Below are 27,643 nucleotides of genomic sequence, written 5' to 3'. Positions count from 1 at the left end.
ATCTCCTGCTTACACATCATTGCTTTAAAATTTAAAAGCCGTAGATTTCAAATCTAATATTTTTAGAAGGAGAATCAAATTGGTAGAACAAATTCAAATACAAATTGGTATAACACTATTGCAGAGAAAAGTCCAATTATTAGTTTTGTCCGCTTGTTTTTGTTTGTTTTTTTGTTTTTTACACTGATTTCCAGTTCATAGTTATCTAAATGTTATTTAGATTTGTTTACTTATTCTTTATCCCCCAATGTATACAGCCTGTATATGATTGATTACTGATTTGTCAAATAATTGATTAGGCCAAAATTAATCGCGATTAATTGCATCCAAAATAAAAGTTATTTTTGACCTAATATGTGTGTGTGCGCTGTTTATTTATTATGTATATAAAAATACACAAATATATTTGATAAAATGTTTATTTATATTTACATATAGATATTTAGATATAAGCTATATACATCATACAGGGTGGGCTATTTATATTGATGCACCTTAATAAAATTGGAATGGTTGGTGATATTAGCGTCCTGTTTATGGCACATTAGTGTATGTGAGGGGGCAAACTTTTTAAGATGGGTGGTGACCATGGCGGCAATTTTGAAGTCGGCCATCTTAGATCCAACTTTAGTTTTTTTCAATAGGAAGAGGGTCATTTGACACATCAAACTTATTGGGAATTTCACAAGAAAAACAATGGTGTGCTTGGTTTAACGAAACTTTATTCTGTCATGAGTTATTTACAAGTTTCTGACCATCTGAGCCCATTTCAGCGCATTCACACTTCTCAAACAATCCGTGAAATAGGCCTGGGCATGATTTGGATAGCATAGTGTGAGTACGCCCTAAAGTGTATAGCGAGAGATTAGGCGTCAATTACATACATTTCTGCTGTTTCAAAGCACTGCAGCGCTCCCACACACCAGTAATTAATCTAAAATACAATCGTAATTAATTGTAAAAAAGGTTTTGAACCATACTAAAGTGTATTAGCATATTTTTTACAACTATCTTTAAAGAAAACCACTGCATATTGTAGTTTAGTGTTTAACGGAGGCCAGCTGGCTGGTGCAGCCATAAGCCCCTTTCACACAGTGATACCGGTAAATATATGGAAAATTTCCGGAATGACTTTACCGGTAGATTCAAAATAGCGCTGTTCACACAGGCGAGGACGTTCCGGAATTTTTCCGGAAAAGAGCGTTCACACATTCATTCCAAACTAGCGGTAAATTCTGACATCATTACCCAGAAATGCGTTTGTGTTTGTAAACATTTGACTACATCACAAACTCTGTGGATGGATCAGTATTGTGAACAACTTCGATGAAAACATATAGAGAAACACTTTCGCATGTCGAGATGTACATGATATGTGTGTGTGCTGGCGCTCATCATGGGCACACGCAAAGCTTGAAGGTAAACAAACATTGGCTTATCATAAGCATCTTATCGATAATTATTTACACGGTTGACATTAGGATGAACATATTAACGTTATCTGACTAACCAGCCTGATCTCACGAGAAAACGTAAGTATTTTACGTTTTGCCAGTTTAGTGGCTAATTCGTACGAATTCGTACAAGTTTAGTCGTACAAAATGGTACGATTTTAAAAAGGAGGCGTGGCACCTAACCCCACCCCTAACCCCAACCGTCATTCGGGGATAAGCAAATCGTACTAAATTGTATGAATTAGATCGTACGAATTCATACGAATCAGCCACTAAATGAAAAAGTTACGAATTGCCGTGAGATTGTGTTGGACTAACATCCAGCAAGTAAATGTGTCTGGTAAAATATTCAAAGGCTTTTATTCTCATAAACCGTGCGGATGTGAATTCCCTTTAAGACCCAGCTGCGTCGCGCCAAAAGCGCATTCGCTATTTACAGGACGCAAAGTAAGTCTAAGTGGAAAAAATGAGCATTTCACAAGCAAACAGTGAACAGTTAACAGTTTTTTAACAGAACTGTTAAACAGAGCATCTACTGCGTGAGAATGAGAGATAATGGATCACTTTCACTTTCGCTCTTGGAAAGGGAAACCTTTACGCACAGACATCAATTAGCCTATAAATAAATACTTTTGTTTGTTAAGCGCAAATATTAGTTTCAAAACTATTTCTAAATTCAGTTCTAATTTCCAGCAAACGAATAAATCAACAATAATAACAAAATGTGTTCAAAAACCTGAGTTATATCCTAAAACACATGCTGTGCCCCATATGGTCTAAAACCTGACAGGTGGGCAAATCTAAGCTTGTTTTTAATAAAACAAATATAAATATGGATATAATAAATAATACTGCTAATAATAATAACATTATACAAAAGCAAATTTTTATGAATGAACTAAAAAAGCCTCCCGAGATGAAGAAGACATAAAAGTAGTGATTTTTCATATTTATGTAGGCTAGAAAATAATATGTTTTGTAATATTTTAGTCTTTTATATTTATATTCTATATCTATTCTTATTATGTCCTATATATATCCTTAATATTTACATTTTTTCATATGTAAAGATATTTATTGCTCTCTTGTGTGTATTAAGCAGTGTGTTAGCGAGGTGCAACTCTACGCCGGAGTTTAGACCGGGTTAGTTTTGGTCTAATGAAAAATCTATTATAGATTCTCAAAATAGCAACGCGCCAGCGGTCCGCCTCAGAACGCCTTCCTTTTTAGACCAGAACGCCTATGGGCGCACAAATGAGCGCTAATGCATTTGCTATTTAAACAGCGTAGCGCAACGCCTCAAAACGACTCTTGCGCCAAGCTTAAACTACCAAAAGACTACTGCGTCACGCCTTGCGCCACACTGCGCCGGGTGTATGATAGGGCCCAATGTGTTTATATTACTATTGTTGTATTTCTACATAATTGAGTTGGTCAGTTGTGAATGTTGTGACATTATTGCAACACAGTGCTTTCCCTCACTTTAACCAGAAGAGGTCCTCATCGAGCTCTAATTTAGAAAGCTTTAAGTAACAAACCTTTTTCCAACCTTTAACGAGTCGAGCGCTTCACTGGTTCAGAAAGCTTAATTTCCCCATCACTACTCATTTACGCTGAGCATTGTATACATAATATATATATAACACACGCACATATATTATATCTCAAAACAAACTTTTATTCTGGATGCCATTAATCATGATTAATGTTCGCCCAGCACTATTATTTACATAAAAGTCTTTTATTGAGTGGCACAAATTTGGTCATACTTCAACTAAACTGTGCTTAATCTAAAATCAGCCACTGGAATGAGTGATGAAGCATGTTCATTCATGCCGCGGCGTAATGTCTCCTGTCTAATTCCTGTGCAGAGTTGGGACGGGAACTGCAGTTTAATGTAGATGAAATAAATAAGATCCGTGTGGAGAATCCCAACTCCCTTTTAGAGCAGAGCTCAACGCTGCTCAACCTGTGGGCCGCCCGAGAGGGGAAGAGAGCCAAAAGTGAGTGCCCTAGCGTCCATTCACTATGATCCTTTAAGAATACCTCGATTATCTGTGTGAGCTTTTTTCATCTGTCTCATGTGACGTAACTGTATGAACATGCTGCCATATTTGTTGCTATAGAAGTACTGGCATGCTTTTAATGTGCAATGCTGTGGGGCACGACTCAATTGTTCTAACTTCATAAAGTTACTTGCCAGGTTGTGGAATGCGAATTAGCATTGCACAACTAGCGAGCTAGCTGTCTTGCTGTGCTTCGGGTCCTGCTGTCCTGCAGTTTCCTCCCTTTCTCTATCCTTTCATCCTCTAAACTTACAGTGGAAAAATCGTATGTGCTATCTATTTTTAAAAAGTTCAAATGAAGTATTTCTCATAAAGTAAGCCTCAGTTTTTAAATTAGCTTGAAGTTGTTATGAAATCAACATGTACTCTTATTATATTTATATGTATGTTCTTGTTGTAAACAGTGTATCATGTATTATGTAGTAAAAATTCATTTGACCCCATGAACTTTAATCAAACACCATAACATTCCCTTCCTCCTTAAAACAACTTTCCTGGTCACATGGGATTCCATGAGGGTGGGGCTATCAGTCCTTTATGGTGGGGCTATCAGTAATTTAGGGCGGGGCAATTAGTAATTTAGGGCAGTACTATCGGTCATTTGAGGCTGGTCTATCCAACATTTAGAATGGGGCTATCAGTGCTTTAGGACATGGCTATCCGGCATTTAAGGTGGGGTTATAACTCCTTTAGCGCAGGGTTATCGGCCGTTTAGGGCTGGGCTATCTGATATTTAGGGTGAAGCTATCAGTCCTTTAGGGTGGGGCTATCTGTCCTTTAGTGCTGTATTATAAATCATTTAGGGTGGGGCTATCAGTCTATTAGGGCGTGGCTATCTGGCATTTAAGGTGGGGTTATCACTCTTTTAGTGCGGGGTTATCGGTCGTTTAGGGCAGGGCTACCTGACATTTAGGGTTGGGCTATCAGTCCTGTAGGGTGGGGCTATCGGGCATTTAAGGTGGGGTTATCACTCTTTTAGTGCGGGGTTATCAGTTGTTTAGGGCGGAGCTACCTGACATTGAGTGTGGGGCTATCAGTTCTTTAGGGTGGGGGTATCAGTTCTTTAGGGTGGGGCTATCTGTCCTTTAGTGTGGGGTTTTGAGTAATTTAGGGTGGGGCTATCAGTCCGTAAGTGCGGGGCAGTCTGGCATTTAGGGTGGGGCTATCCAGCATTTAGGGTGGGTCCTTTAGTGTGGGCTATAAGTCATTTGGGGTGGGGCTATCAGTCATTTAGGGTGCATTTAAGGTGGGGTTATCACTCTTTTAGTGCGCGGTTATCAGTCGTTTAGAGCAGGGTTATCTGACATTTATTGTGGTGCTATCAGTCCTTTGGGACGGGGCTATTTGTTCTTTAGTGTAGGGTTATAAGTCATTTAGGGTGGGCCTATCCGATATTTAAGGTGAGGTTATCAGTCCTTTAGTGCGAGGTTATTGTATGTTTAGGGCGGGGCTATCTGACATTTAGGGTGGGGCTATCAGTCTTTTAGGGTGGGGCTATACGGCATTTAGGGTGGGTCTTTTAGTTCGGGGAAATCAGTCCTTTTGTGCGGGGGTTATAAGTTATTTAAGCCGTGGCTGTCCAGCCACCCCGACATTTAGGGTGGGGCTATCAGTCCTTTAGGGCAGGGCTATCTGTCCTTTAGGGCAGGGCTATCTGTCCTTTTGAGCGGGGTTATAAGTCATTTAGGGTGGGGCTGTCAGTCCTTTTTTATTGCGGGGCTATCCGGCATTTATGGTGAGTCTTTTAGTGCGGAGCAATCAGTCCTTTAGTGCAGAGGCTGTAAGTAATTTAGGGTGGGGCTTTCAGTCCTTTAGGGGGTGGGGCTATCAGTCCTTTAGGGTGGGGCTGTCTGGCATTTAGGGTAAGGCTATCAGTCTTTTAGTGCGGGGCTATCGATCATTTAGGACATGCCTTACGGTAGGTGTTTAGTTTGTGCTCCTTCATCCATCCATTTTAACACCCGTTCTTCAACACTGCCATTTCACCCAATTATATATATGAGTGTATGCGGAATCAGACAAAAATACGACCTCTGGAAGACAGTTACCAGCCTCTGAAATGAGAAGCAGATTCAGAGTTATAAAAATCCACATGAGGTGTTTTTTATTTTGTGAACAATTCAAATATTAAAAGCATAAACATTAGCTGTAATGATTGATCTTCACGCTCCTGTTGATGTCGTCAATCTGGCAACCTGCATGTGCATCCAGTTGTCATCAGAGGTGCCTGGTAAAAAAAAAAACCTTTTTCTGATAATTACAATCACAATATTCTGATTATGGACTGGCAATCCAACATATTGTACCTTTAATGTCGCCTCTTATAGGGTATATGTTTTTTCCTCTACTGATAAACTTTCAGTGAAAGGTTAAACTATTTTCAGTTTCATACGGCTCGTTTTACAGCATAAAAGTTGTAATGTAATTAAATTATAATCTGTTCATTAGACATAAGTTAGACATTAGACACTCATTTAGTTGTTCAAGCTTAAAATGAGATGAAAAACTGTTTAAAATCATTTTTACTTACCCCATCAAAAAAACAAAAAACAAAATCATATCAGTTTTTTCTTAGCCAAGTTGTAAAAATAAGCAAACCTTTTTAACTTTTTAAAAACATAATTTAGAAAAATAATACTATAATAAACTAAAAAACCTTTAAATAAATGATATTTTAAGAAAGATAATAAAAATATAAAGGTATTTAAATGAGCTATTATAATATTAGTTAAATAAAGATTTTTTAGTTGGTGATTGGATGAGTGTTGACCTAATTAAGTAGCTTTACATGGACAAATTAAAATGAAAACATATTTAAAGTGGCCTAAAATAAGGCCTAAAATTTATATGTATATATATATATATATATATATATATATATATATATATATATATATATATATATATATATATATATATATATATATATATATATATATATGTTTTTTTAGTTTAAGACTTTTTAAGTCCCAGCAGACGGCCTGTTTAAATGATCCCTTTGTTTATTAAAAGTGAGCCAATTTAGTCTCAACATGTATTAAATTAGTACAGTTACAAGTATACAAATAGTAGTAAATAGAGTTGATGTTAATATGTTAATTAAATTCAAAATATACGTCTACATTACTCAAGTATACTCAATAAAATTAACTTGAAGTATTCATCTTTTAGATTGAGGTAAAGCTGGTTTTATATTTGTACATTCGTTCAGTGACAACTTGCGACATGCTCCCTTAATTGTTTACCATGGTACTTTAAATATACAGTCTAAAATCATAGGCAAGTATGTCTTTAAAGCAACATTAGCACTAATTAATTGACGGCGAACAATGTTTAGTCAAAATGACTGTGAAACATAGTCACTGGCTGCTAATATGATTCCAGAATTTGCAAATACTACTTTTCTGAAATGATAATATTAAGGAGAAAGTCTGAATGTGTGAATATAAAGCCAATTTTACCTCAATATCTGGTTTGATATAGTTAGTTTTGGACTGTTTTTTTCCTGATGGCGATGAATATGGTGGCTGTAAAGAAATCGGTCACGTGACTGAGACAGATTCATCCACAGTACATCTTGCTTTGATTAACAAACTGAATAGAGATTTGTGCACTTAACCCCAAATTATTGTCTTTGCTAATAGTGTCTTGAAATCCTTTGGTTTTGTCAGTGGCGTGTCTCTGTCCTCATCCTTTATGTCCAACTACCCTGTCTTCCCCTTCTCCATTTCTCCACCATCTGTGTGTCTCTCACCACTCTAGTGGACAGCCTGTACGTGGCCCTCAAGAGCATCGACCGAGTGGACATTGTGAACATGATGGAGGGCCAGGGAGGACCACCGGCGGGTCAGCAGGGGGGCTGGGAGCAGGACGCTTCTAGGTCTAGGCATCACGACCGAGACCATCTCTCACCTGGAATCACAAATGGTAAGAGAGAGACATTTGCTTTGCACTCGTCTTCACTTTATCCCACATAATCCGCTGCTGGCTCTTCCTCTCATCCAGCTGATATCTGAAGCTCAATCTTCCCTAAATCTGTCCCTCTATATGTTTGGCCGTGAATCTAACATTTCCTCTTTCGATTCCGACGTCACCAGGACCAGACCTGAAGACACCCCTCCAGAATTATGTTGATATTCTCTTGTAGACTGTCTCAATTGGAAATATTTTCAAAGATTTTGTAAAAGATCCTCTCGTTCCCATGTAAATTGTGGATTTTTTAGACATAAAATTATTCACTTTATTTACTGATTTTTCTTAAGGTAAGTGATTTCTATGGTCTGATATTAAACAAACCAATGTTCAGTAATGTTTACATTCAGTTTAGTAATGTTTAACCTAATTTGTTTGCTTAAATTCAGCCCATATAAATTGTTTTGCAACCACTTACCTTAATCTAATAATTTTCTAATTTTCAGTGTGCACTTATAGAAATCTGATACTGTATATATATATATTGAATTTTATGTATACAAAATATCTCATATATGCAACATATATTTTAAAATATTGCAAAAATGGCTTACATATATGTTTATTTCAAGCAGTGGAAATACAAACATGTAGAAATATATTAGCTATAAATGAGCAATATCACACGAGTGGCAGTGCAATATGGCTGTAAATTGGCACTGGTGGGAAGCAAGCTTGCGGCATCGTGTCAACCCATGCTTTCCACCATTTAGGGATGCAATGATTATAGTTTTTGGTTGTACGATTATAGTCTGAGGACTAATCACGGTTTCACGGTTACTATGCATAAAACTACTAGTTTCTAAAATTACATGAAAACTCCTCATATTTTAAAGTATTATTGATTGCTGCTCAGTAACCAAATAATACTGTGCAACACAAAATAATAATAATGAGCAAACAATAGTCCATTTCTCCTTGGACTTAAAAATAAGTGAGATAAGTTTCTGACGTTTAAACAAGTAATAATTTTATACTGAAAATACATTTTAAAAATAAACGAATAAATAAACAAACAAACAAATAATAAATAAACAAATAAAAAAACATATAATTAATAAAAAAACAAATAAATAAATAACATATAAATAAAAATACATAAATAAATAAATAATAAATAAACAAATAAATAACAATAAATAATTAATAAATAAAGAAATAAAAAATAATAAATAAACAAATAAATCACATAAAAAATAAAAATACATAAATCAATAAGTAATAAATAAATAGATAAAAAACAAATAAAAAACAAATGAATAATTAATAAATAAACAAATAAATAAATAATAAATAAATAAACAAATAATAAATAAATAAATAAATAAACATTATTTGTCTAATGTAAATCTATTAAAAGTATTTTCTCAAGTAAATGTAAGTATTTCTCTTTTAAAGAGAACAAATGTAGTTAAAGCGCTGCTGGATGTCTGTCTAAAAGGCACTTTAGAGCAACCATATTACAAAAATGTTCGGTATTATTATTTTGTATTTTTTCTTTTTTGGATGCGAGCAGAAATGTGTATGAAAATCCCAATATGTGAACACAAGCTGTGCGCCTCCATTGGAAGCGAATTTGCGCATGCAAAAGATGCAAAATGTGAACAGCCCTTAACTTTGTTTAGTTGCAGCAGTTTTGTTTCATGCCACGGTGTTGAGAAGCCTTTACGACTAATAAACCTTGACGAATTAAACCGCGGTTAATAGTGAAATTGGTTAATCGTTGCATCCCTACCACCAGTGATTATATACAGCCATATCGCACTGCAACGAGTGTGATATTAGGTTTGTACAACAGTTTGACGACACAATCGTGTATATAAAAAAGAAAATCAAACTCTGAGAGTCTCAAAAACTCTTTTGTACAAGGAACTACTTTCTTCCGCCACTTATTCATATCTGCAGCAGACGCCAGAACAGCAAAAGCCATTGCTCTTCACAAACGTCACTTTAGAGCTGGTATTTCAATGATTCTCTTGCGTAATGTCTAAAATGATGACAAAACAGGTGATTATTGCTCACATTTTAAGATTATATGGCTTAATGGCATGAAATGCCATCAGTCTAGAGATATCCCAGTATTTCTCTGTTGCAATTTCACAATAATGAACAGCAAAAAAGCAAACACTACCAGATTACTATGGTATAAATACAGCACTACATACAAAATACAAAAGAAAGAGATTGACTTAGAATGTCACTAACCTAATTTATAATGATTTGTTCAGCTGTAGTTTAAAACTTACTCTGAGAAAATGCTGTTTTTCTCCCCTGAGGACTGATTATGCGGTCTTTGTTGCCATCTTGTGACGGAACGTCAACCGTCCCTTTCTTTGGTCTGCTCAGACAGGCTAATGGCAGCCGATGAACTGAATCCGATGCTCTGAAATTATAAATATTTTAAAATAGGCACTATCCTTATAAATAAACTGTAAAGTTGCAATCTAAACAACTACATTCTTGACTAAAAAAAGCCTCAAAAGTACATTTTGTTGTCCAACAACTGCAATATTTGTCAAACTGTAGAGTATCCTCTGCTTGTAGCTCTATGTAGGCGGAGTAATACAAGAGTGAAGAGGCTATACGAGTGCTCTTATTTGCAGAATATTGCACGACTATCAGCCAATCAGATTCAAGAATTGTTCTTATATGGCTGTATATGAACATGAACTTATACTATGTATAAATATTTTTGCCATGATGGTAGTACATAATATTTTACTACTTTACTAGTTACTTTTCAAGACACTTCTTTAAAGCTTAAAGTGACATTTAAAGGCTTAACTAGGTTAATTAGGTTAACTAGGCAGGTTAGGGTAATTAGGCAAGTTAATGTATACCGATGGTTTGTTCTGTAGACTATCGAAAAAAATATGTAGCTTAAAGGAGCTAATAATTTTGACCTTAAAATGGATATTAAAAATTAAAAACTGCTTTTATTCTAGCCAAAATAAAACAAATAAGACTTTCTCCAGAAAAAAAAAAATATATTATCAGGCATACTGTAAAAATTTCCTTGCTCTGTTTAACATCATTTGGGAATTATATATATATATATATATATATATATATATATATATATATATATATATATATATATATATATATAAAGAAAAAAAACATTAAAGGGGGGCACATAATTCTGACTTCAGCTGTATACTGTTATATATATATATATATATATATATATATATATATATATATATATATATATATATATATATATATATATATATCCCTGTGTGTGTAATTAGCATATATATATATATATATATATATATATATATATATATATATATATATATATATATATATATATATATATATATATATATATATATATAGGTGCATGGCCCTTACGCTTTGAATAACAAAATAAATAAATCGCTGCGTCAATGACTTTAGGCCAGCTTTGGTCAATGGTACGGTCTATTTCAGTTGCTTCAAAATAGTAATGTGCCAACAAAGCACATTCTTGTCTGACCAGCACACTAATGGATGCACAAATGAAAATGATAACTGCACCAGACTGAAATTAACAATAAATAAATAAAATTAAAACACCCATATTACTAATTATATGATAGAGCCCCTAGCCATATGCTTTATTCATTTGAAGTGTGTGTGGTGAGGACATCACACTGCTGCTCTGCATTTCCGCCCCTAAAACAGACCCTGACCCTTGTTGAATGTATTTTAAACCAGCTATGGCCATCATTTCTCTTTTGAAATATTTTAGAAATACCACTTCCATCTGGATCCAAGACTTGTTTGATCACACTCAGTTTCCATTCCCTGTAAACTGTAAAAAAAAAAAAGAAATGCTTTCAGAGAGTGTGTTCACACCCTGTGTAGAGAGAAGCCAGACTTCATTGTGAGACTTTGTGCATGCTCAGCATGCAGTGTGTAAATGTGCAGCACCATGCTGGCCTCTAGTGGTGGATCAGCAATTAAGTCTGAGTCCTGCACTGTGAATGTGCAATATTGGGACAAATATTGAGGAATCTCCTACACAAAGGGAGCAGCAACTCTGCATTTTGATCCAGTTTATGAATTTTAGCGATCTGAGATGTTTTTTAAAGGGATAATTCACCCAAATTTACGCAGTATTTACCCAACCTACAGTAAATTCATTAATTTATTTTGCAATGCATTTTCTTAGCTAACTTCTGTCTGTCTTCTAGACTCAGAATTATCCTTCTGTGAATTTTTTTCTTTATTAAATATTTCCCAACTGATGTTTAACAGAGCAAGGAATTTTTCACAGTGTTTCCTATGATATTTTTCTTCTGAAGAAAGTCTTATTGGTTTAATTTCGGCTGGAATAAAAGCAGTTTTTAATTTTTTAAGATCATTTTAAGGTCAACATTATCAGCCCTCTCAAGCAATATTTGTTTTTGATTGTCTCCAGAACAAAAGGTCATTATACAATGACTTGCATAATTACCCTAACTTGCCTAATTAACCTAGTTGAGCCATTAAATGTCACTTTAAGCTGAATACTAGTATCTTGAAAGATATCTAGTCAAATATTATGTCCTGTCATCATGGCAAAGATAAAAGAAATCAGTTATTAGAAATTATTAGAAGTTATTAGAGTTATTAAACGGTCTCACTTTATTTTGATGGTCCTTTTGCTGAATTTAATTTACATTGCATCTACATGCCAGCTAATTCTTATTAGATCATAAGTAGATCGTTAGGTTGGGGTTAGGGCAGGCCCGGATTGGCTAATCGGGAGGACCGGGAGAATTCCCGGTGGGCCGGTCCGTTTTTTGGCCGCGAGGGCCGGTGTCCCTAGTTCCAGAATCGGTTGCTCTCAGCAGTCACACTTTTTAGAAATAATTTATTTATTTACTTGACCACAGCCTTCTTATTCATTATTGTACCGCAGCTCTGCTCTTTTTATCCATTTTCTCGTAGCCTCGTGAGCAGGATGCAGGTTAATGATGATATAACTAGATAAGTCACCATCAAACGTACAGCTGTTGTGGTACAGTGGTTAGTACGGTAGATTATGACACGGCCAACCTGAGTTCGGTCCTTGTCTGAGTAACAATTTTTTTTTTTCATTTTTATTGTTAAGACATAATACTGTAAGGGTTGTTGAACATTTGAAGTTCTAAAAGTGCTGTTTTCTCAAAAAAAGACGTGATAGTGTAATTAGAAACTGAATTGGAAATAACCTTATTTTAATATAGTCAGTGGTGAGCTGAGGTGTGCCGGTCTAAGGCTTGAAACTCCAGGGCTGAAAAAGAGTCCCACTCCGGCCCTGGGTTAGGGCAAAGAGCTTAAAATGACCAAGAGGCGACACTCTAGTGTAATTTGGTAAACAGCCACTAGAGGGCGCGGCGGCCATTTTGGACTGAAAACTCCAATAGAACAACAGCATATTATAAGTCTGTAAAATAAACTATTAAAAGTGCTGATGATTGTCATCGTAAGTGTTGTATTGTCGTCTTTTAGGTTGTATCTGCTTTAATGCGCTTTTTAAATAAATAAATGAAAAACAAAGCAGCTGCTTGCCATCGTGACAGTAATGAGATCCAATGGACAGCCGATCACTTTTACTCCAAAATGGCGAAATCCGGGGCTGTTGCTGGGCGCTGCTGTTGCAATGGAACGTTCTATTGAGTGTCGCCTCTTGGTTCTTCTAAGCTCTTTGGTTAGGGTTAAGTTGACATGTACTTGCAAAGTTTCTTATAGTCAGTTAAATGTCTGGTTAGAAGCAGTATCAGCAGATATTAAGCAAACAGTCTACTACTGTTATACTCAAACGGACCATCGAAATAAAATGTTACCATTAAAACTATTACATTTAGAAATGTTTAACCTTTCTGGTAAACGGAGGGAAAAAATATACAGGGGAGCTATTAATTTTGACGTCAGTACATCAATGTTACATGGCCTGCTGGTAACATGTTTAATTGGAATATTCCAAACCCTTGATCACTTGAAATGTGTTAGTTGATTATTTGTTATTTGTTTTCTTGCTATTGTTTTATGCATTATTCTATAGTTCTAATAGTCTTTTTTTTTACTGTGACAAAGAAAAACGACAATAAAGCAGACAAGTATTATGTATTCAATCTCTAAATTAACGAATTAATGTCATTGTTAATCACACACTTAACACTCCTGCAGGGGAAGTAGAGGGGAGAGGATGTGCTTAAGTGGTTTGTGCATCTAAAAGTAAAATGCAACCATTGTGTTGCTCTGTAATGTAAGGAGATTGGAGTGACTTCTAGACACAAGCATCAATGGAACAGGCGCTTCTAAAGAATACACACCTGTGAGATACTTAAAAAAGGACTTTTTTGCCCAATTTTAAGGATCATTGTGAAGTAAAATCAACCGTTAAGGGCTTTTGCACTAGAGGAATATTAGTATAGTTCCTACAACTATTGACTTAAAGGCACAGTATGTCATTTTCGCCACTAGAGGGCGCATATTCTCAACAAACAATAGCATATTTTGGAATCATCCTGCTAATGCAATGCAACACATAAGCAGCAGAGCTTTTATTATGACACAGTCCAACACTTACTGTTCTTCCGCTTGTGATCACATGGAGAAGAAGCAGCGCTGTTTTATCAAACTTAATACATCTTGGTCTTATAATGTTGCTCTGTGCAGTCAAATAAAACACAACATATCTAAGCCTCGCTGCTGTTTCCTTGTTTTCTAGAAGACCAATCTGGAAATCGAGAGTGTGTGAGATGTAATTAGCATGAACTCACAGAACATGATCCAAACACTTTTTAAAATTGCTTATTTCTCTGTATTTAAAAATTCTTCCAAACATCTGGGATAATGTAAGTGTAACGGAGACCAGCTAGTAAGTGTTGTGCAGGTAAACCTCACTCTGACCTCTTAACATGCTCTAGCGACAGATGTTAGAGGCTATGGTATTTAGCCTCCTTGTTAGAGCAACTGACTCCCATGCGGAAGGTCGCTGGTTCAATCCCAGCTTGGAGTGGGTTGGGTGGTGTAGGATTGGCAGGGTTACATTTGTAAGTACACAAGTCAGCAAAATATAACACCATTCTAGTGTTTTTTAAATATAGATTTAGAGTAAATGAAAAACAATTATGCATATTGTGCCTTTAAGTACATTTCTTTTTGACAGTTTAGTTATAGGAATGCATTTAGCCTGTGTACTTACGTAGTCTCTACTTCAGAGTATAGACTAACACAGGCCTATAGATCTACCAGTACCAGAACTACCATAGGAACTACTATGGCCAAGTGTACACATATTGGAAACCACATATGTTAAAACTGTTACACCAACACAATCTCACGGCAATTCGTAACTTTTTGATTTATTGGCATATTCGTATGAATTCGTACGATCTAATTCGTACAATTTAGTATGATTTGCTCATCCCTCAATGACAGTTAGGTTTAGGGGTGGGGTTAGCTGCCATGCCTAATTTTTAAAATTGTACAATTTCGTATTAGCCACTAAACTGACAAAACGTAAAATACTTACGTTTTCTCGTGACATCAGGCTGGTTACACACAGAAAAGACTGATAGGTGGATCACAACATTCTCTGTCCTCAAGTTGTTGACGTTGCTGAGTGCCACACTTAAATTACATTAACAGTGTGAATGTAACCAGGAAAGTGACCAAAATGTAATTGCTGGGTGGCTAGTTCCTATAACCGAGTTCCTATAACTGCCCAGTGTAAAAGCAACCCATGTTCATTGGAAATACGTGCCTTGGGCTACATTTTTGCGAAATGTTAAATGCGTTCCTCTGATTACGTTTCATTGCAGCTTCTGACGACAAATCCACTAGAGGGCGCTGTCTACGTTTTTGTGAATCTACTACACTGTAAAACCCAACAGACAACTTTATTAAATGAAATGAGTGTAGTTAACTCAAAATTGACTGAAAGTTATACTCATTCGAAAAGAGTTTTGAACTTAATGTTGAAGGTAAAGTGTTCATTAAATACCTCATTAATTCAACTTATATGGAGTAAGTTCACAGTACAGATTACTTTTTAACTTAAATGGTTTGTAGCAATTGGTTTCCTCAAGCGGTTTGAGTTGCCTTAAATTATTGGGTTTTACATTACTCAAACTGCTTCATTTACTGAAATATATTCAGTTCACAGTACTCATTAGGATTAGTTTTTGAACTTAAATAGTTTGTTGCAATCGGTTTCCTCAAATAGTTTGAGCTATCTTGACTTTTTGGGTTTTACAGTGTATGAATATGTAACTTAGGGTGCATTTTGTTATTTGCGTTATTTACATGTCCTTCTTCTGTACATGTCCATGAGAAGTTGGCGATTGTACAGAAGTTGGCGCTTCTATAGATCACCTAGCAAACCACTGACCTAAACCCAACCAATAGTGTTTTCAAAAGCAAACGTAGGAGAAAATTGCATTGCATCAATGTAGTTTTACCTTGATTTTTATGGAGCTAATAATATGCCAAAACAATCTGTATTTGAATTGTGTTTATTTTAATTACTAACAGTTGTAATTTAATAAAACTGAATATTATATGTCATTAAAAATGTTTTAAGTTGAATTTGAATTTCTTAACTTGAATATTGAACATCTAAAATTTAAGAAACATTTTTTTTAAGTCAGATTTTTATAGACGTATTTTCAAACTGAACGCATAGACTGCAGATTTTTAACAATGTTTGTAACAATAACAATACACAATTCCAACATCGAATTCCAACACAGGCTTATTCTGAAAACGTAGTCTCGTGGACATTTCTAGAGACCGCGAATTATGTAGTGGGAGTTACTTATGGCTGTATTTAATTTCTTAAACTAATTGATCGGTCGCCTAGTCAGTCAGACAGATAGACTGACAGTCAGTCGACAGCGGCCTCGCAAGAGAATTTTGATATATGAAAAGCACACAGTGGCCTCTTGTGGATACGCGAAAACAAAAACTGCAAAAACACGTACCTCCTGGGATGTATTTTGCAGTCTCCAGAAACGTCCACGGGATTCCATTTTCAGAATGAGCCTGGATTGTCAAATTCAATATTCTAAAATTCAATACCAGAAATTCAGATCGTGAAATTCAGATCGTGCAGAAAGTAGGTCGGGCGTCATCAACAGGGAAGTGATGATCACCGAAAAGTCAAACTCAGCCTTTTGGCCAATCACAGAGCTGCGTGAGTTTGCTGGCGTTTGTTTGGCTCAGGAGGAGACCATTCTTCTGCAAATTGACTATCGGCAATCTATGTATTCAGAAAAAAAAAAAGTTTCAAAATATGTCTATAAAAATTATTAGTTGTCTTAAATTTTAGATGTTCAATATTCAGGTTAGGAAATTCAAATTCAAGTTAAGAAATTCACATTTAAAACATTTTTAATGGCATATAATATTCAGTTTTATTAAATTACAATTGTTAATAGTTCAAATTAAAACAATTCAAATTCAGATTGTTTTGGCATATTATTAGCTCCGTAGATTTGACCTTGATTTGAGTTTTGTGGAACCGTGCTTCACCAGACTCAAACTATCGGGCTTTTAAACTATTGAGTCAACCAACCACACCAGAAATGTTGTGCATACGAAAATAAATAGGTGCGGGAAATGTATTGGATTATAACCCAGACGCTTTAAAATAGTTTTGTGGTATTTATTTGGTGTTGTGCAAAGAACTACACCAAAATAATCCTGTAATATGACCATCGAAATATCACTAGTGGGAAAAGGAACTAAATTTGTTACCGTCACACTGCCCTCTAGTGTTCATTTTACCCAGAAACTGCAGTCAAACGTATATAGAAGTCATTTGTGGGGGAGGGGTTTACAAAAATGCACACTAAAGCACGTATTTCTAATGAGCCTGTGTTTTGTAGATGCCTCTTTTCAAATAACAAGCTCAGTTCACACAACCCTCGATTTTTCTGAAAGGGAGAGCCATTCGTTGTTTTTAAATAGTGGGGCTGTAAACTCAGGCAGAGCATTAAACCTGTTCCCTTTACCCCGTGCTTTGTGTTTCTGATATGTCACATGCAGCCCAGCCTTCTTCCTCTCCTCCTCCTCCTCCTCTTCCTCCTACTCTCTGACCTTTGACCTCATACAGACATCATGTTGACCTCTGGCCCTCATTTATCTCTCTGTCCTCAGATCAGTGTGCTTTCTTTTCCCCTATAATCCACCTCCCCCTCCAAAACAAAAATAAAAAGGAAAGTTATTTCTCTGTTCTTATCAACCCCCTCTCCATCAGCAGTTTAATGCTTAGCGCCCCCTGCAGGAGGGAGGTGTTTCTGACTCACCTGTCTCCTTTCTGTCTCTCTTTCTCTTGCTCTGTCTTCTTTCACCCAATCCCTCTCTCTCTCTCTCTCGTCTTTCTGCTATGAGGCCTGTTTACATGCTCTTGTGGCACTTTCTTGGATGTTCCTCACACCATAATCTCCGCATGCAGGGTCCAGAAGTAACTTTTTGCCACATCTGCTAATGGCGGGTAAACTTTTAGTGGATGCATTAGTACTTAACTGTAAAACAATTTTATTTAATCTAGTAAGGATTAGTATTTAGCTTCCTGCAAAAGAGCTGAAAGATACATTGTGATGCTAAACTGACTCATAACTTCAAGCAGCAGTAGTTTTGTTTAGCTTATGTTTTAATTTCAATTGTTCATACACTGCCAAAACAAATGCAGCCTTGTTTTTAGTCCAAATATATAACGATTTTTAAATAAGGAAGCATTTTCTTGTTAATGATGCACGACCTGTTTTATTTTCAGAAATAATGAGATACAATTAAGGTTGATTTTCCTTAAAACAATCAAAAACAATCAAAGTCAAATAATGGAAAATAATTTTTCAAATAATTGAAAAAATTAAAACAATTAAAGTCAAATAATCTGACTTCAGGATACATGAAATAATTGTGCCCATTTTAAAATAAAATTAGCTTGTGTATAGTGCTCCTATACTTAAACAGGCTGATAATTTAGCTTGTTTTCAGCGGATGACCCCCAAGATAACAATGACCCCCAATATCCTCTAATAGCCCGTTTCCACTGAGTAGTATGGTACGGGTACGCTTTTATGGCCGTTTCTACTGTCAAAAGGCGTACCAAACCGAACCATACCGTACCACTTTTTCAGCACCCTTTCAAAAGGGTACCAAACACAAGAACGAATACCAAAAGGCGGAGCTAGACGCGCAGCTGAACGCTATTGGTTTACAGAGATACGTCATTCGCTTACGCAACAAGCCAGAATGAAAACAAAAAACCCGCCATGTTTAAATTACACACACAGCCGAGAGATTACAGCTGAATTTTATATACATATAAATATATACATATAAAAATATATATGTTGGTTATGGATAAAATATGGTAATTAAAATGATTTAATGAAATTAATTAGATTTTTGGAAATCACAAAGCAACACCCCCTCATTGTCCCGCAACCCCCCGGTGGTTCCCGACCCCCATTTTGGGAACCGCTGTTTTAAAACGAACTTACTTTTCATTTAATATTTCTGAAAATACAATATTTACAATACTATGTATTACTTATTTTATAAAGCACATTTAAAAAGAACCGAAGCTGACCAAAGTGTTAGCTATAATAACATCAATATTATATAACTCAAGAAAACGTTTAAAATTAAACTAAAACTTGATTATTATTTGCAGTCTATCAGTTTATACTACTAAAATCTGTTGTTATTATTATCATTATTAACAATTCAAATTAAATTTTAACTATTATGCTACTAACTAATGTGCAGGCTTTAATTTAAATTGTTCATACAAAAACTGTATTGTTTTTAGTCCAAATGCATACAAATTCTTAAATAAGGAAGCATTTTCTTGACAACCGCAAAATCTTGCTTTATTTTCAGAAATTATGAGTCCAAATTAAGTTTGTTTTTCCTTAAAACAAGTCAAATAATCTGCTTTTAATAATCTTAATTACTGTATAATACCACTACTAACTTAATTTTGATTGAATATTTCTGAATATTTACAATTCAATATAGTTTTTATTTATGGCATATTTAATAAGGAACTAAAGCTGATCAAAGTATTGAACATATGAGCTATAATAGCATCATTATATAACTCAAGAAAATGCTTCTTAATTTAATATTTGGACTAAAAACTAGACTAAAACTCTGAGTAAAAAAACATTTTTGCAGTGTCTCAGTTATACTACTAAAATCTATTATTATTATTATTTTTTTTATTATTATTATTATTATTATTATTATTATTATTATTATTGTTATTATAAATAATAATATTATTACTGTTGTTATTATTATTATCATCATCATTATTATTATTATTATTATTATTATTATTATTATTATTATTATTATTATTATTATCAATAAAATTTAGATTTACTACTATGTTACCAACTAATGTGTGAGTAGCTTATTGTTTACTTTACGTTTTACCCATATTTGGCTTTATTTTAAATTGTGTATATATATATATATACTGTTTTGTTTTAGTCCAAATACATACAAATTCTTAAATAAGGAAGGTTTTATTTTCTAGTTAAAATTAGGTTCGTTTTTACTTTAAACAAGTCAAATAACCTGCTTTTAGGCTACGTGAAATAATGTTTTCCATTTTTAAATAAAATTAGTTCAAGTATAATACCCCTATATATAAACTCGCAGATAATTAAACTTGTTTAAAGGGGGGAAAAAAACTACCCTAATTTTAATTTAATATTTATTTATAAAGCACATTTAATAAAGGACCGAAGCTGATCAAAGTGTTGAACATATATGAGCTATAATAACTTCAATATTATATAACTCAAGAAAACGCTTCTTAGTTTAATATTTGAACTACAAAACGAAACAAAAACAAATCATTGTTCTGCAGTGTATCAGTTAAACTACTGAAATCTATTATTATTAACAATGCAATTTGATTTAAGCCATTATCTAACGTGTGAGTGATATTAATTACTCACTACCGATTCAGATTTACCCAGATTTGGCTATTAGTTGTATTTTGGACCCTGTCTGCATGTATTAGAGGAGGGCATACAGCATGAATGCTTCTCCGCCAAGACTTTGACCAGACTTTAGCTTGAAGGGCTCTGGAACAGGACTCATTCACCACAAAGATACGTGAAACAAAATAAAAGCCTGAAAACATTCAGCGGGGACTCTTATTCTGTTATCACCAATAATGTGACGCCCTTCAAATAAAACGTCACTTTTTAGCATGATTTCTGACGATGTATTTTTGCATGGCATGTTTTAGCTGCATGACAGACTTTTAGGGCTTATTATTATTATTATATTTAGTAGTTGTCAAGCTCTTTGCTTGTGGAGCGCAGGAATCTTTGTTACCTTTCTTTTTGATCACTGTAAATCACTTATTTATACTGAATGTTGTCATTTTCCTCATGTCTGTCTGTTACCTGTGAACTCAGAGATCCTGTTCAACTCCTTATATAAAGTGCTTATATAATATATAAAGCCTATCTGTTCATGTGTTAGTGGATGTTATGTTTTTGTTTATACATAACATGTTATGGATTGGCTTGGAAAAAAGAAATCTCTTGTTTTTTCTTTTCTTTCGTGGCTACTTGTTTTTCTCATGAGCTTGTGACTTGCATTGTTTGTGTGTTTTGTAAGTGTATTTTGTGTGTCTATATATCTGTGTGTCTATCCCACTCTGTGTCTGTCATAAAAATGCCAATACACACAAAATGCACAAGAGCTAATGTAGTACTGAAATATATATATCTCTGTACTCATACGGATGCTGGTCTCTATATAGCAAACATACTACATTTGGTAGGGTTCATTCATCCTCTGTCATTTCTTTCACTATTACAATTGAAACCAGATGTTTACTACACTAAAAAAGGAACATAACCATTTTTTTTAAAAAAGGTCTGATGGTGAATCATAGTAAACGTTTACTATTTAAGGTCCGTTAGGATTGCCTAAATGATTTACATTTGCTAAATGCCAGAATAATGATAGAATTTATTTATTTATTTTTTGATAATGTTTACACACATTTCCTTGGTATTTTTTTTTAGCTTTGCTTTTAAACTGTATAACTTTGGTCAAATTTTTTGGGTCTCCTTCCACAAGCTTCTCACAATAGTTTACCGGAGTTTTGGCCCATTCCTCCTGACAGAATTGGTGTAACTGAGTCAGATTTGTAGGCTGTCTTGCTCGCACAAGCTTTTTCAACTCTGCCCACAAATTTTCTATAGGATTCAGATCAGGGCTTTGTGATGGCCACTTTAAAACATTCACTCTGTGGTCCTTAAAGCACATTTGAACTAATTTGGCAGTATGCTTAGGGTCATGGTCTGTTCGGAAGACCCATTTGTGGCCAAGTTTTAATTTCCTGGCTGATGTCTTGAGATGTTGCTTCAGTATTTCTACATAATGTTCTTTCTTCATGATGCCATCTATGCTGTGAAGTGGACCAGTCCCTCCTGCAGCAAAACAGCCCCACAACATGATGCTACCACCCCCATACTTTACAGTTGGGGTGGTGTTTCTAGGCTTGTAAGCTTTCCCCTTTGTCCTTCAAATGTAACACTGGTCATTATAGCCAAACAGTTTATTCTTAGCTCCATCAGACCACAGGACATGCCTCCAAACATTAGTCTTTTCCCAGTGTGATTTAGCAGATTGTAATCTGGCTTTGTTGTTGATTTCTGGCTTGTCGATTTTCCCATGTTGTCACACAAGGAAGCAGTTTGTCTGAGGTTTTCCTTCAATACTATTCTACAGTTGTGCCTCCAGTTAACTCCAATGTTGCCAATTAGCCAATCAGAAACTTCCAAAACCTCGACACCATCATCTGAGCTTTTACAGAGGCAGAATAATCTTATTGTATGTAAACTTGACTTTCAAGAAAAGTTATAATTTCTAAAAAAATTTGCTCTCTCATTATTCTGCTATTAAGCATAACAGAAACAAATATGATAATCCCAACTTACCTATAAGAGAAACAGTTTAGTCACATTAACATCTGCCTTTTTTTAAATGGTTATGTGTCTTTTTATACAGCGTATGTAAACTTCTGGTTTCAACTGTATATTGTCAAGATTGAGATTGTATTAGTTAATATATTTACTAACATGAACAAACAATGGATAATATTTATTACAGCATTTGTTTTTGTTAGTTTTTGAAAGTACAGTATTTCACGTTAACTCACAATCCAATGTTCAACGTCCCACGGTTCAAATGATAGCAACCATGAATTCGGATATTAATAATGCATTAGCAAATGTTGAGCTATGAATAATAAATGCTGTACGTGTATTGTTCATAATTAGTTCATATTCGTAAATACATCACCTAATGACGCCTCATTGTAAAGTGTGACCATTGTGAGTTCCCCATACACACATTTACCATGTTTTTTGGCAAAATATGACAGCTACTATAGTTATAATTTCTATCATAAATATGTATAATAAAAATAAATGGCTTTATTAATGAGATATTTTGAAATAATAACTCATGAAATGTCTTAATGAGATCTAATTAGCGACTTAATGTTTATAGACACTCAGAAACTGGTGTTTAATACACTTATTAACACATAACCTGCAATACATGTACATAACACTAATGCATCATACAAAATGTACTGATAACACTAGTAAAGGTCACGATTCACTGTATTAACACACCATTAACTAACAATACTAGCTTAATAAGCTACTAATTAGCTGTTTATTAATAGTTAGTAAGGTAGAAATTGAGTTTAGGTTTTGGGTAGGATAAGGGATGCAGAATAAGATTATGCTTTGTAGCTACTAATAAATAGTTAACGCCTTAATAATAGGCAGATAATGAGCCAGTAGACAATAAGTGTGACCTAAACTGTGCTACCAATGGACTTCCTAAACTGATCACTAATTGATCACTATAGTTTATTTATCTTATATATATATATATATATATATATATATATATATATATATATATATATATATATATATATATATATATATATATATATATATATATAATAGTAATCCATTGCATCTAGTAATAATTTATTCATTCATTAATTTTCTTTATTGTTTCTTTATAAATCAGGGGTCGCCACAGCCGAATTAACCGCAAACTTATCCAGCGTATGTTTTACACAGCGGATGCCCTTCCAGCTGCAACCCATTCTGGGTAACAATAATAATTTAACGTTCATTAAATTAACTTTTAAGATCCACCGAATATGTCGCTGGGGAATTTTTGTACCTAATGGGTACTTAATAGTACTTGAAGTTCCTATTAATATGCCCCATGCATGAAAATTTACTGTAGTAATTGATAGGTGAGGGTGGCACGGTGGCTTAGTGGTCAGAACTGTCGCCTTACAGCAGGAAGGTCATTGGCTCTAGTCCCAACTGGGCCAGTTGGCATTTCTGTGTGGAGTTTGCATGTTCTCCCTGTGTTGGCATGAGTTTTCTCCGGGTGCTCCGGTTTCCCCCACAATCCAAACACATGCGCTATAGGTGAATTAAATAAACTAAATTGTTTGGTTGTTTTCCAATATTGGGATGTGGCTGGAAGGGCATGCGCTGCGTAAAACATATGCTGGAATAGTTGGTGGTTCATTCTGCTGTGGCGACCGCTGAAATAGAGACTAAGCCGAAGGAAATGAATGAAGGAATTTATAGTAAATACTAAAGTGTTTTTAAACCACACAACAATAACACAACAACTATAGTAAGGTTCAAAAGAAAAACAAAATGTAGTTTTCTATTTAATATAATACTCCACAATTTACTGTAGTAACACTACTGTAGCACACTACAGTGTACATTACAGTTTATCAGTTCACTATAGATAATACTCTATGATGTAGCATTCATTCAAAATTTGTTGTATACTTTATAATTTATATAATGCAGTAAATATAGTAATACATACCGTAGATTACACATAACTATGGTATGGGTCAAAAAACTATACACTGTAAAACCCAATAAGTTAAGGCAACTCAAACCATTTGATGAAACTGGTTGCAACAAACCATTTAAGTTGAAAAACTAATCCAAATGAGTACTGTGAACGTAATCCATTTGAGTAAATGAAGCAGTTTGAGCACAGTAAAACCTAATAAATGCAGAGAACTCAAACCAACTGAGTACTGTAAAACCCAATAAGTTAAGGCAACTCAAACCGTTTGAGGAAACTGATGGAAAAAGTTTAAAACTCTTTTCAAATGAGTAGAATTAATTTTCAATCAATTTACTTCAGTCAAAATTGCGTCATTTTCTTTTTATTTTCATCTGTGTACAGTATGTACGTTTATGCACTGTAAAACTCAACAGTCAACTTTATAAGGGTTGTTTAAGTGTTGTTAACTCAAATTTGACTGAAAGTTAATTCTACTCATTTGAAAAGAGTTTAACTGTGAGTGTTGAAGGTAATGAGTTTATTAAATACCTCATAACTTGAGCTTATATGGAGTAAGTTCACAGTACTCATATAGATTAGTTTTTTTTTTTAACTCAAATGGTTTGTAGCAATCAGTTTCCTCAAACGGTTTGAGTTACCTAAACTTATTGGGTTTTACAGTGTAATATTCCCCATAAAAAATACTACAGTAATTTATAGTAAGTACTATAGTGTTTTTGAACCATACTAAACTAAAGTATGTGAATTAATCTGTTGTAGAAATTCTATAATTGCTATGGAGACACAACATCTATAGAAAGATTTACTATTTCCACTACAATACACCATAAAATATGTAGCAATATTATCGTAGCATACTACAGTGTTTACTACAGGTTATCAGTTCACTATAGTTAATACTGCAGTATGCTGTGGCATTCATCTAAGTGTTGTAAATTATATAATATATACAGTGCAGTAAATACAATAATGTATGCCATACACTCAAAAAAATATAAACTACTCATTTAAAATTAGCTGAAACAACGCAATTCTTGAGATTTCATTGGGACAACTTAAGCTTTTTATGTCAATCCACATTAATTTGTTAAGTCAACTTAATTAATTTGCATTGGGACAACATGAATGAATTGTGTGGAATCCTGCATTTACATTTACTAAATGTTACATTTTACTATATTATAGGTCAAAAAACTATAGTATTTAATATAAATTACTGTATTTTCTTTTTATTTTCATCTGTGTGTGTACATTTATGGTACAATTATAGACCCTTTTAAGTACAAAAAATGTATCTTTTAATGTTAAAAATAAAAAAAGTTGACTCAACTTAATATTATAAGGTTGACTTGCCACAGAGCTTTTTGAGTTACCTCAACTTAAATCGAGTCAAGTGCAGTACTTGGGATAAAAGCTGAGTCAACTCAAACACTATAAAGAAAATTGCTGCATTCCACACAATCGATTTGTTGGGACGACATGAAGGAATTAAGTTAACTTAATCAGTTTAGATATTTAGGTAGATTGAACGTAAAAAACAATTAAGTTGTCCATAAAAAGCTCAAAAAATTTACTGTTTCAGTTAACACAATCTCACGGCAATTCGTAACTTTTTCATTTAGTGGCTAATTCGTATGAATTCGTACGATCTAATTCGTACAATTTAGTACGATTTGCTTATCCCCCAATGACGGTTGGGGTTAGGGGTGGGGTCAGGTGCCACGCCTCCTTTTTAAAATCGTACCATTTCGTACGACTGAACTCGTACGAATTTGTACGAATTAGCCACTAAACTGGCAAAACGTAAAATACTTACGTTTTCTCGTGAGATCGGGCTGTTTCAGCTTATTTTAAATAAGTAATTTAAGCAGTAAACATCATTTACTATTAAAAAAAAAGGGTTCCACACAATTCTTTCATGCTGTCCCAACACAAATTAAGTTAAAATATTGAACAAAAAAAAATTAAGTTGTCCACAAAAACATCTCAATAATTTTGTTATTCCAGCTCATTTTAGATAATTAGTTTGAACAAGCAGCAAAAATATTTTTATTGAGTGCACTGAAAAAAATTATTCAGAATTGATTCCTTGGATTTACTCAATTTATTTATATTAAGTAGCTGTAAACAATTTATTTGGGCTGAATTTAAACACACAAAATTAAGTCGAATTTAATTAAATTTAATTAGTTTGTTTAAATTCAACACAAATAAATTGTTTGCAACAGTTTTGCAGACATAATTTCTTTCAGTATTGAGGTACCACCCAAATATAACAACATTTCTACATTTTAGTGTGTTAGTATCACGAATTAAGTGTGTTAAATGAATTAAGAAGTCATCATTAGTTAATAAAAATACAACTGCTCTAACTGTTAAAGGTCAGATCCATTTTTTATCTTTAAAATGACATTATTAAAATCCTAAAATGCACATGCATTTAAAAAATCATTGTTATATCATCGTAGCTAGTGTATTGAACGGATGTTGAAAAACGATGGGCTGATTGTGAAGTCATTTTTCAAAGTAACTACACAGGCCTTGAGGTCACATGATTGAGTGTATATCCACCGTCTGAACTCCCATTCCAGGGCCATGTGGTTAATATATCTCTTCGGTGTGTGTAGTGTGCTCGTGTATGAGAGCTTTTGTCTGTGAGGGGTCGTAAACTGGGCAGAGGAAACAGACGAGTCAATAAAGTCCATTGCTTATGTCAGAGTAAGAATGTTATTTTGGAGAATACACATCATTCTCTCTCTCTCACTCTGTGTGTGTGTGTGTGTGTGACAATACACATCATTCTCTTTATAGTGACTCTACTGGGGTGTGTCTTAATATGTGTGTTTGCCTGTACAGCAAAATGTTAAAGGAAGCCACGTGGAAAAATATGCTATAGTAATTTATAGTAAATACTATAATGTTTTTGAACGGTACTATAGTACTTTGTGTAGTGATATGTACAAATTATTCAATAGTTTTCTACAACTATATATACAGTAACTCTATTAAATTACAATACGCCACAGGTTACTGTAGTAAAAGCTAAAGTATACTACAGTATTTATTACAGTGGATGATATAATATAATTTAATATAATATAATATAATATAATATAATACAGTTTACTACTGTATGATTCAAAAACATTGCAGCTTTTTTTTTTTTTTTTTTTACTGTAAATTACTATAGTATTTTTTTCATCTGGGGATATTTACCCCAAACAAAAATTCTGCCATTATTTACTTACCTTTAACTAATTC

General features: G+C 34.2%; 1 protein-coding gene and 1 long non-coding RNA gene across 48 annotated transcripts in view; both read left to right on the top strand.

Annotated features, from left to right (window-relative positions):
- ank1a (ankyrin 1, erythrocytic a) overlaps positions 1 to 27,643 on the top strand; it is a 222,930-nt gene that overhangs the window by 162,891 nt on the left and 32,396 nt on the right. For all 47 annotated transcript variants that reach the window (NM_001442989.1, NM_001442988.1, NM_001442992.1 and 44 more), the window contains 2 exon segments: positions 3,326 to 3,457; positions 7,283 to 7,447. In NM_001442989.1, the coding sequence (NP_001429918.1) occupies positions 3,326 to 3,457; positions 7,283 to 7,447 (297 nt within the window).
- Positions 20,576 to 27,144, top strand: LOC147844531 (uncharacterized). The gene is made up of 3 exons (XR_015492164.1): positions 20,576 to 22,679; positions 26,504 to 26,641; positions 26,731 to 27,144. It is a non-coding gene; the product is annotated as an uncharacterized LOC147844531 (long non-coding RNA).

The sequence above is a fragment of the Danio rerio genome, chromosome 5 (genome assembly GCF_052040795.2).
Source record: "Danio rerio strain M-AB ecotype USA chromosome 5, GRCz13ab, whole genome shotgun sequence".
In the NCBI taxonomy this organism is placed as follows: domain Eukaryota; kingdom Metazoa; phylum Chordata; class Actinopteri; order Cypriniformes; family Danionidae; genus Danio; species Danio rerio.
The sequence above is the reverse complement of the archived record's forward strand: the minus strand, read 5'-3'. Positions and strand labels throughout refer to the sequence as shown.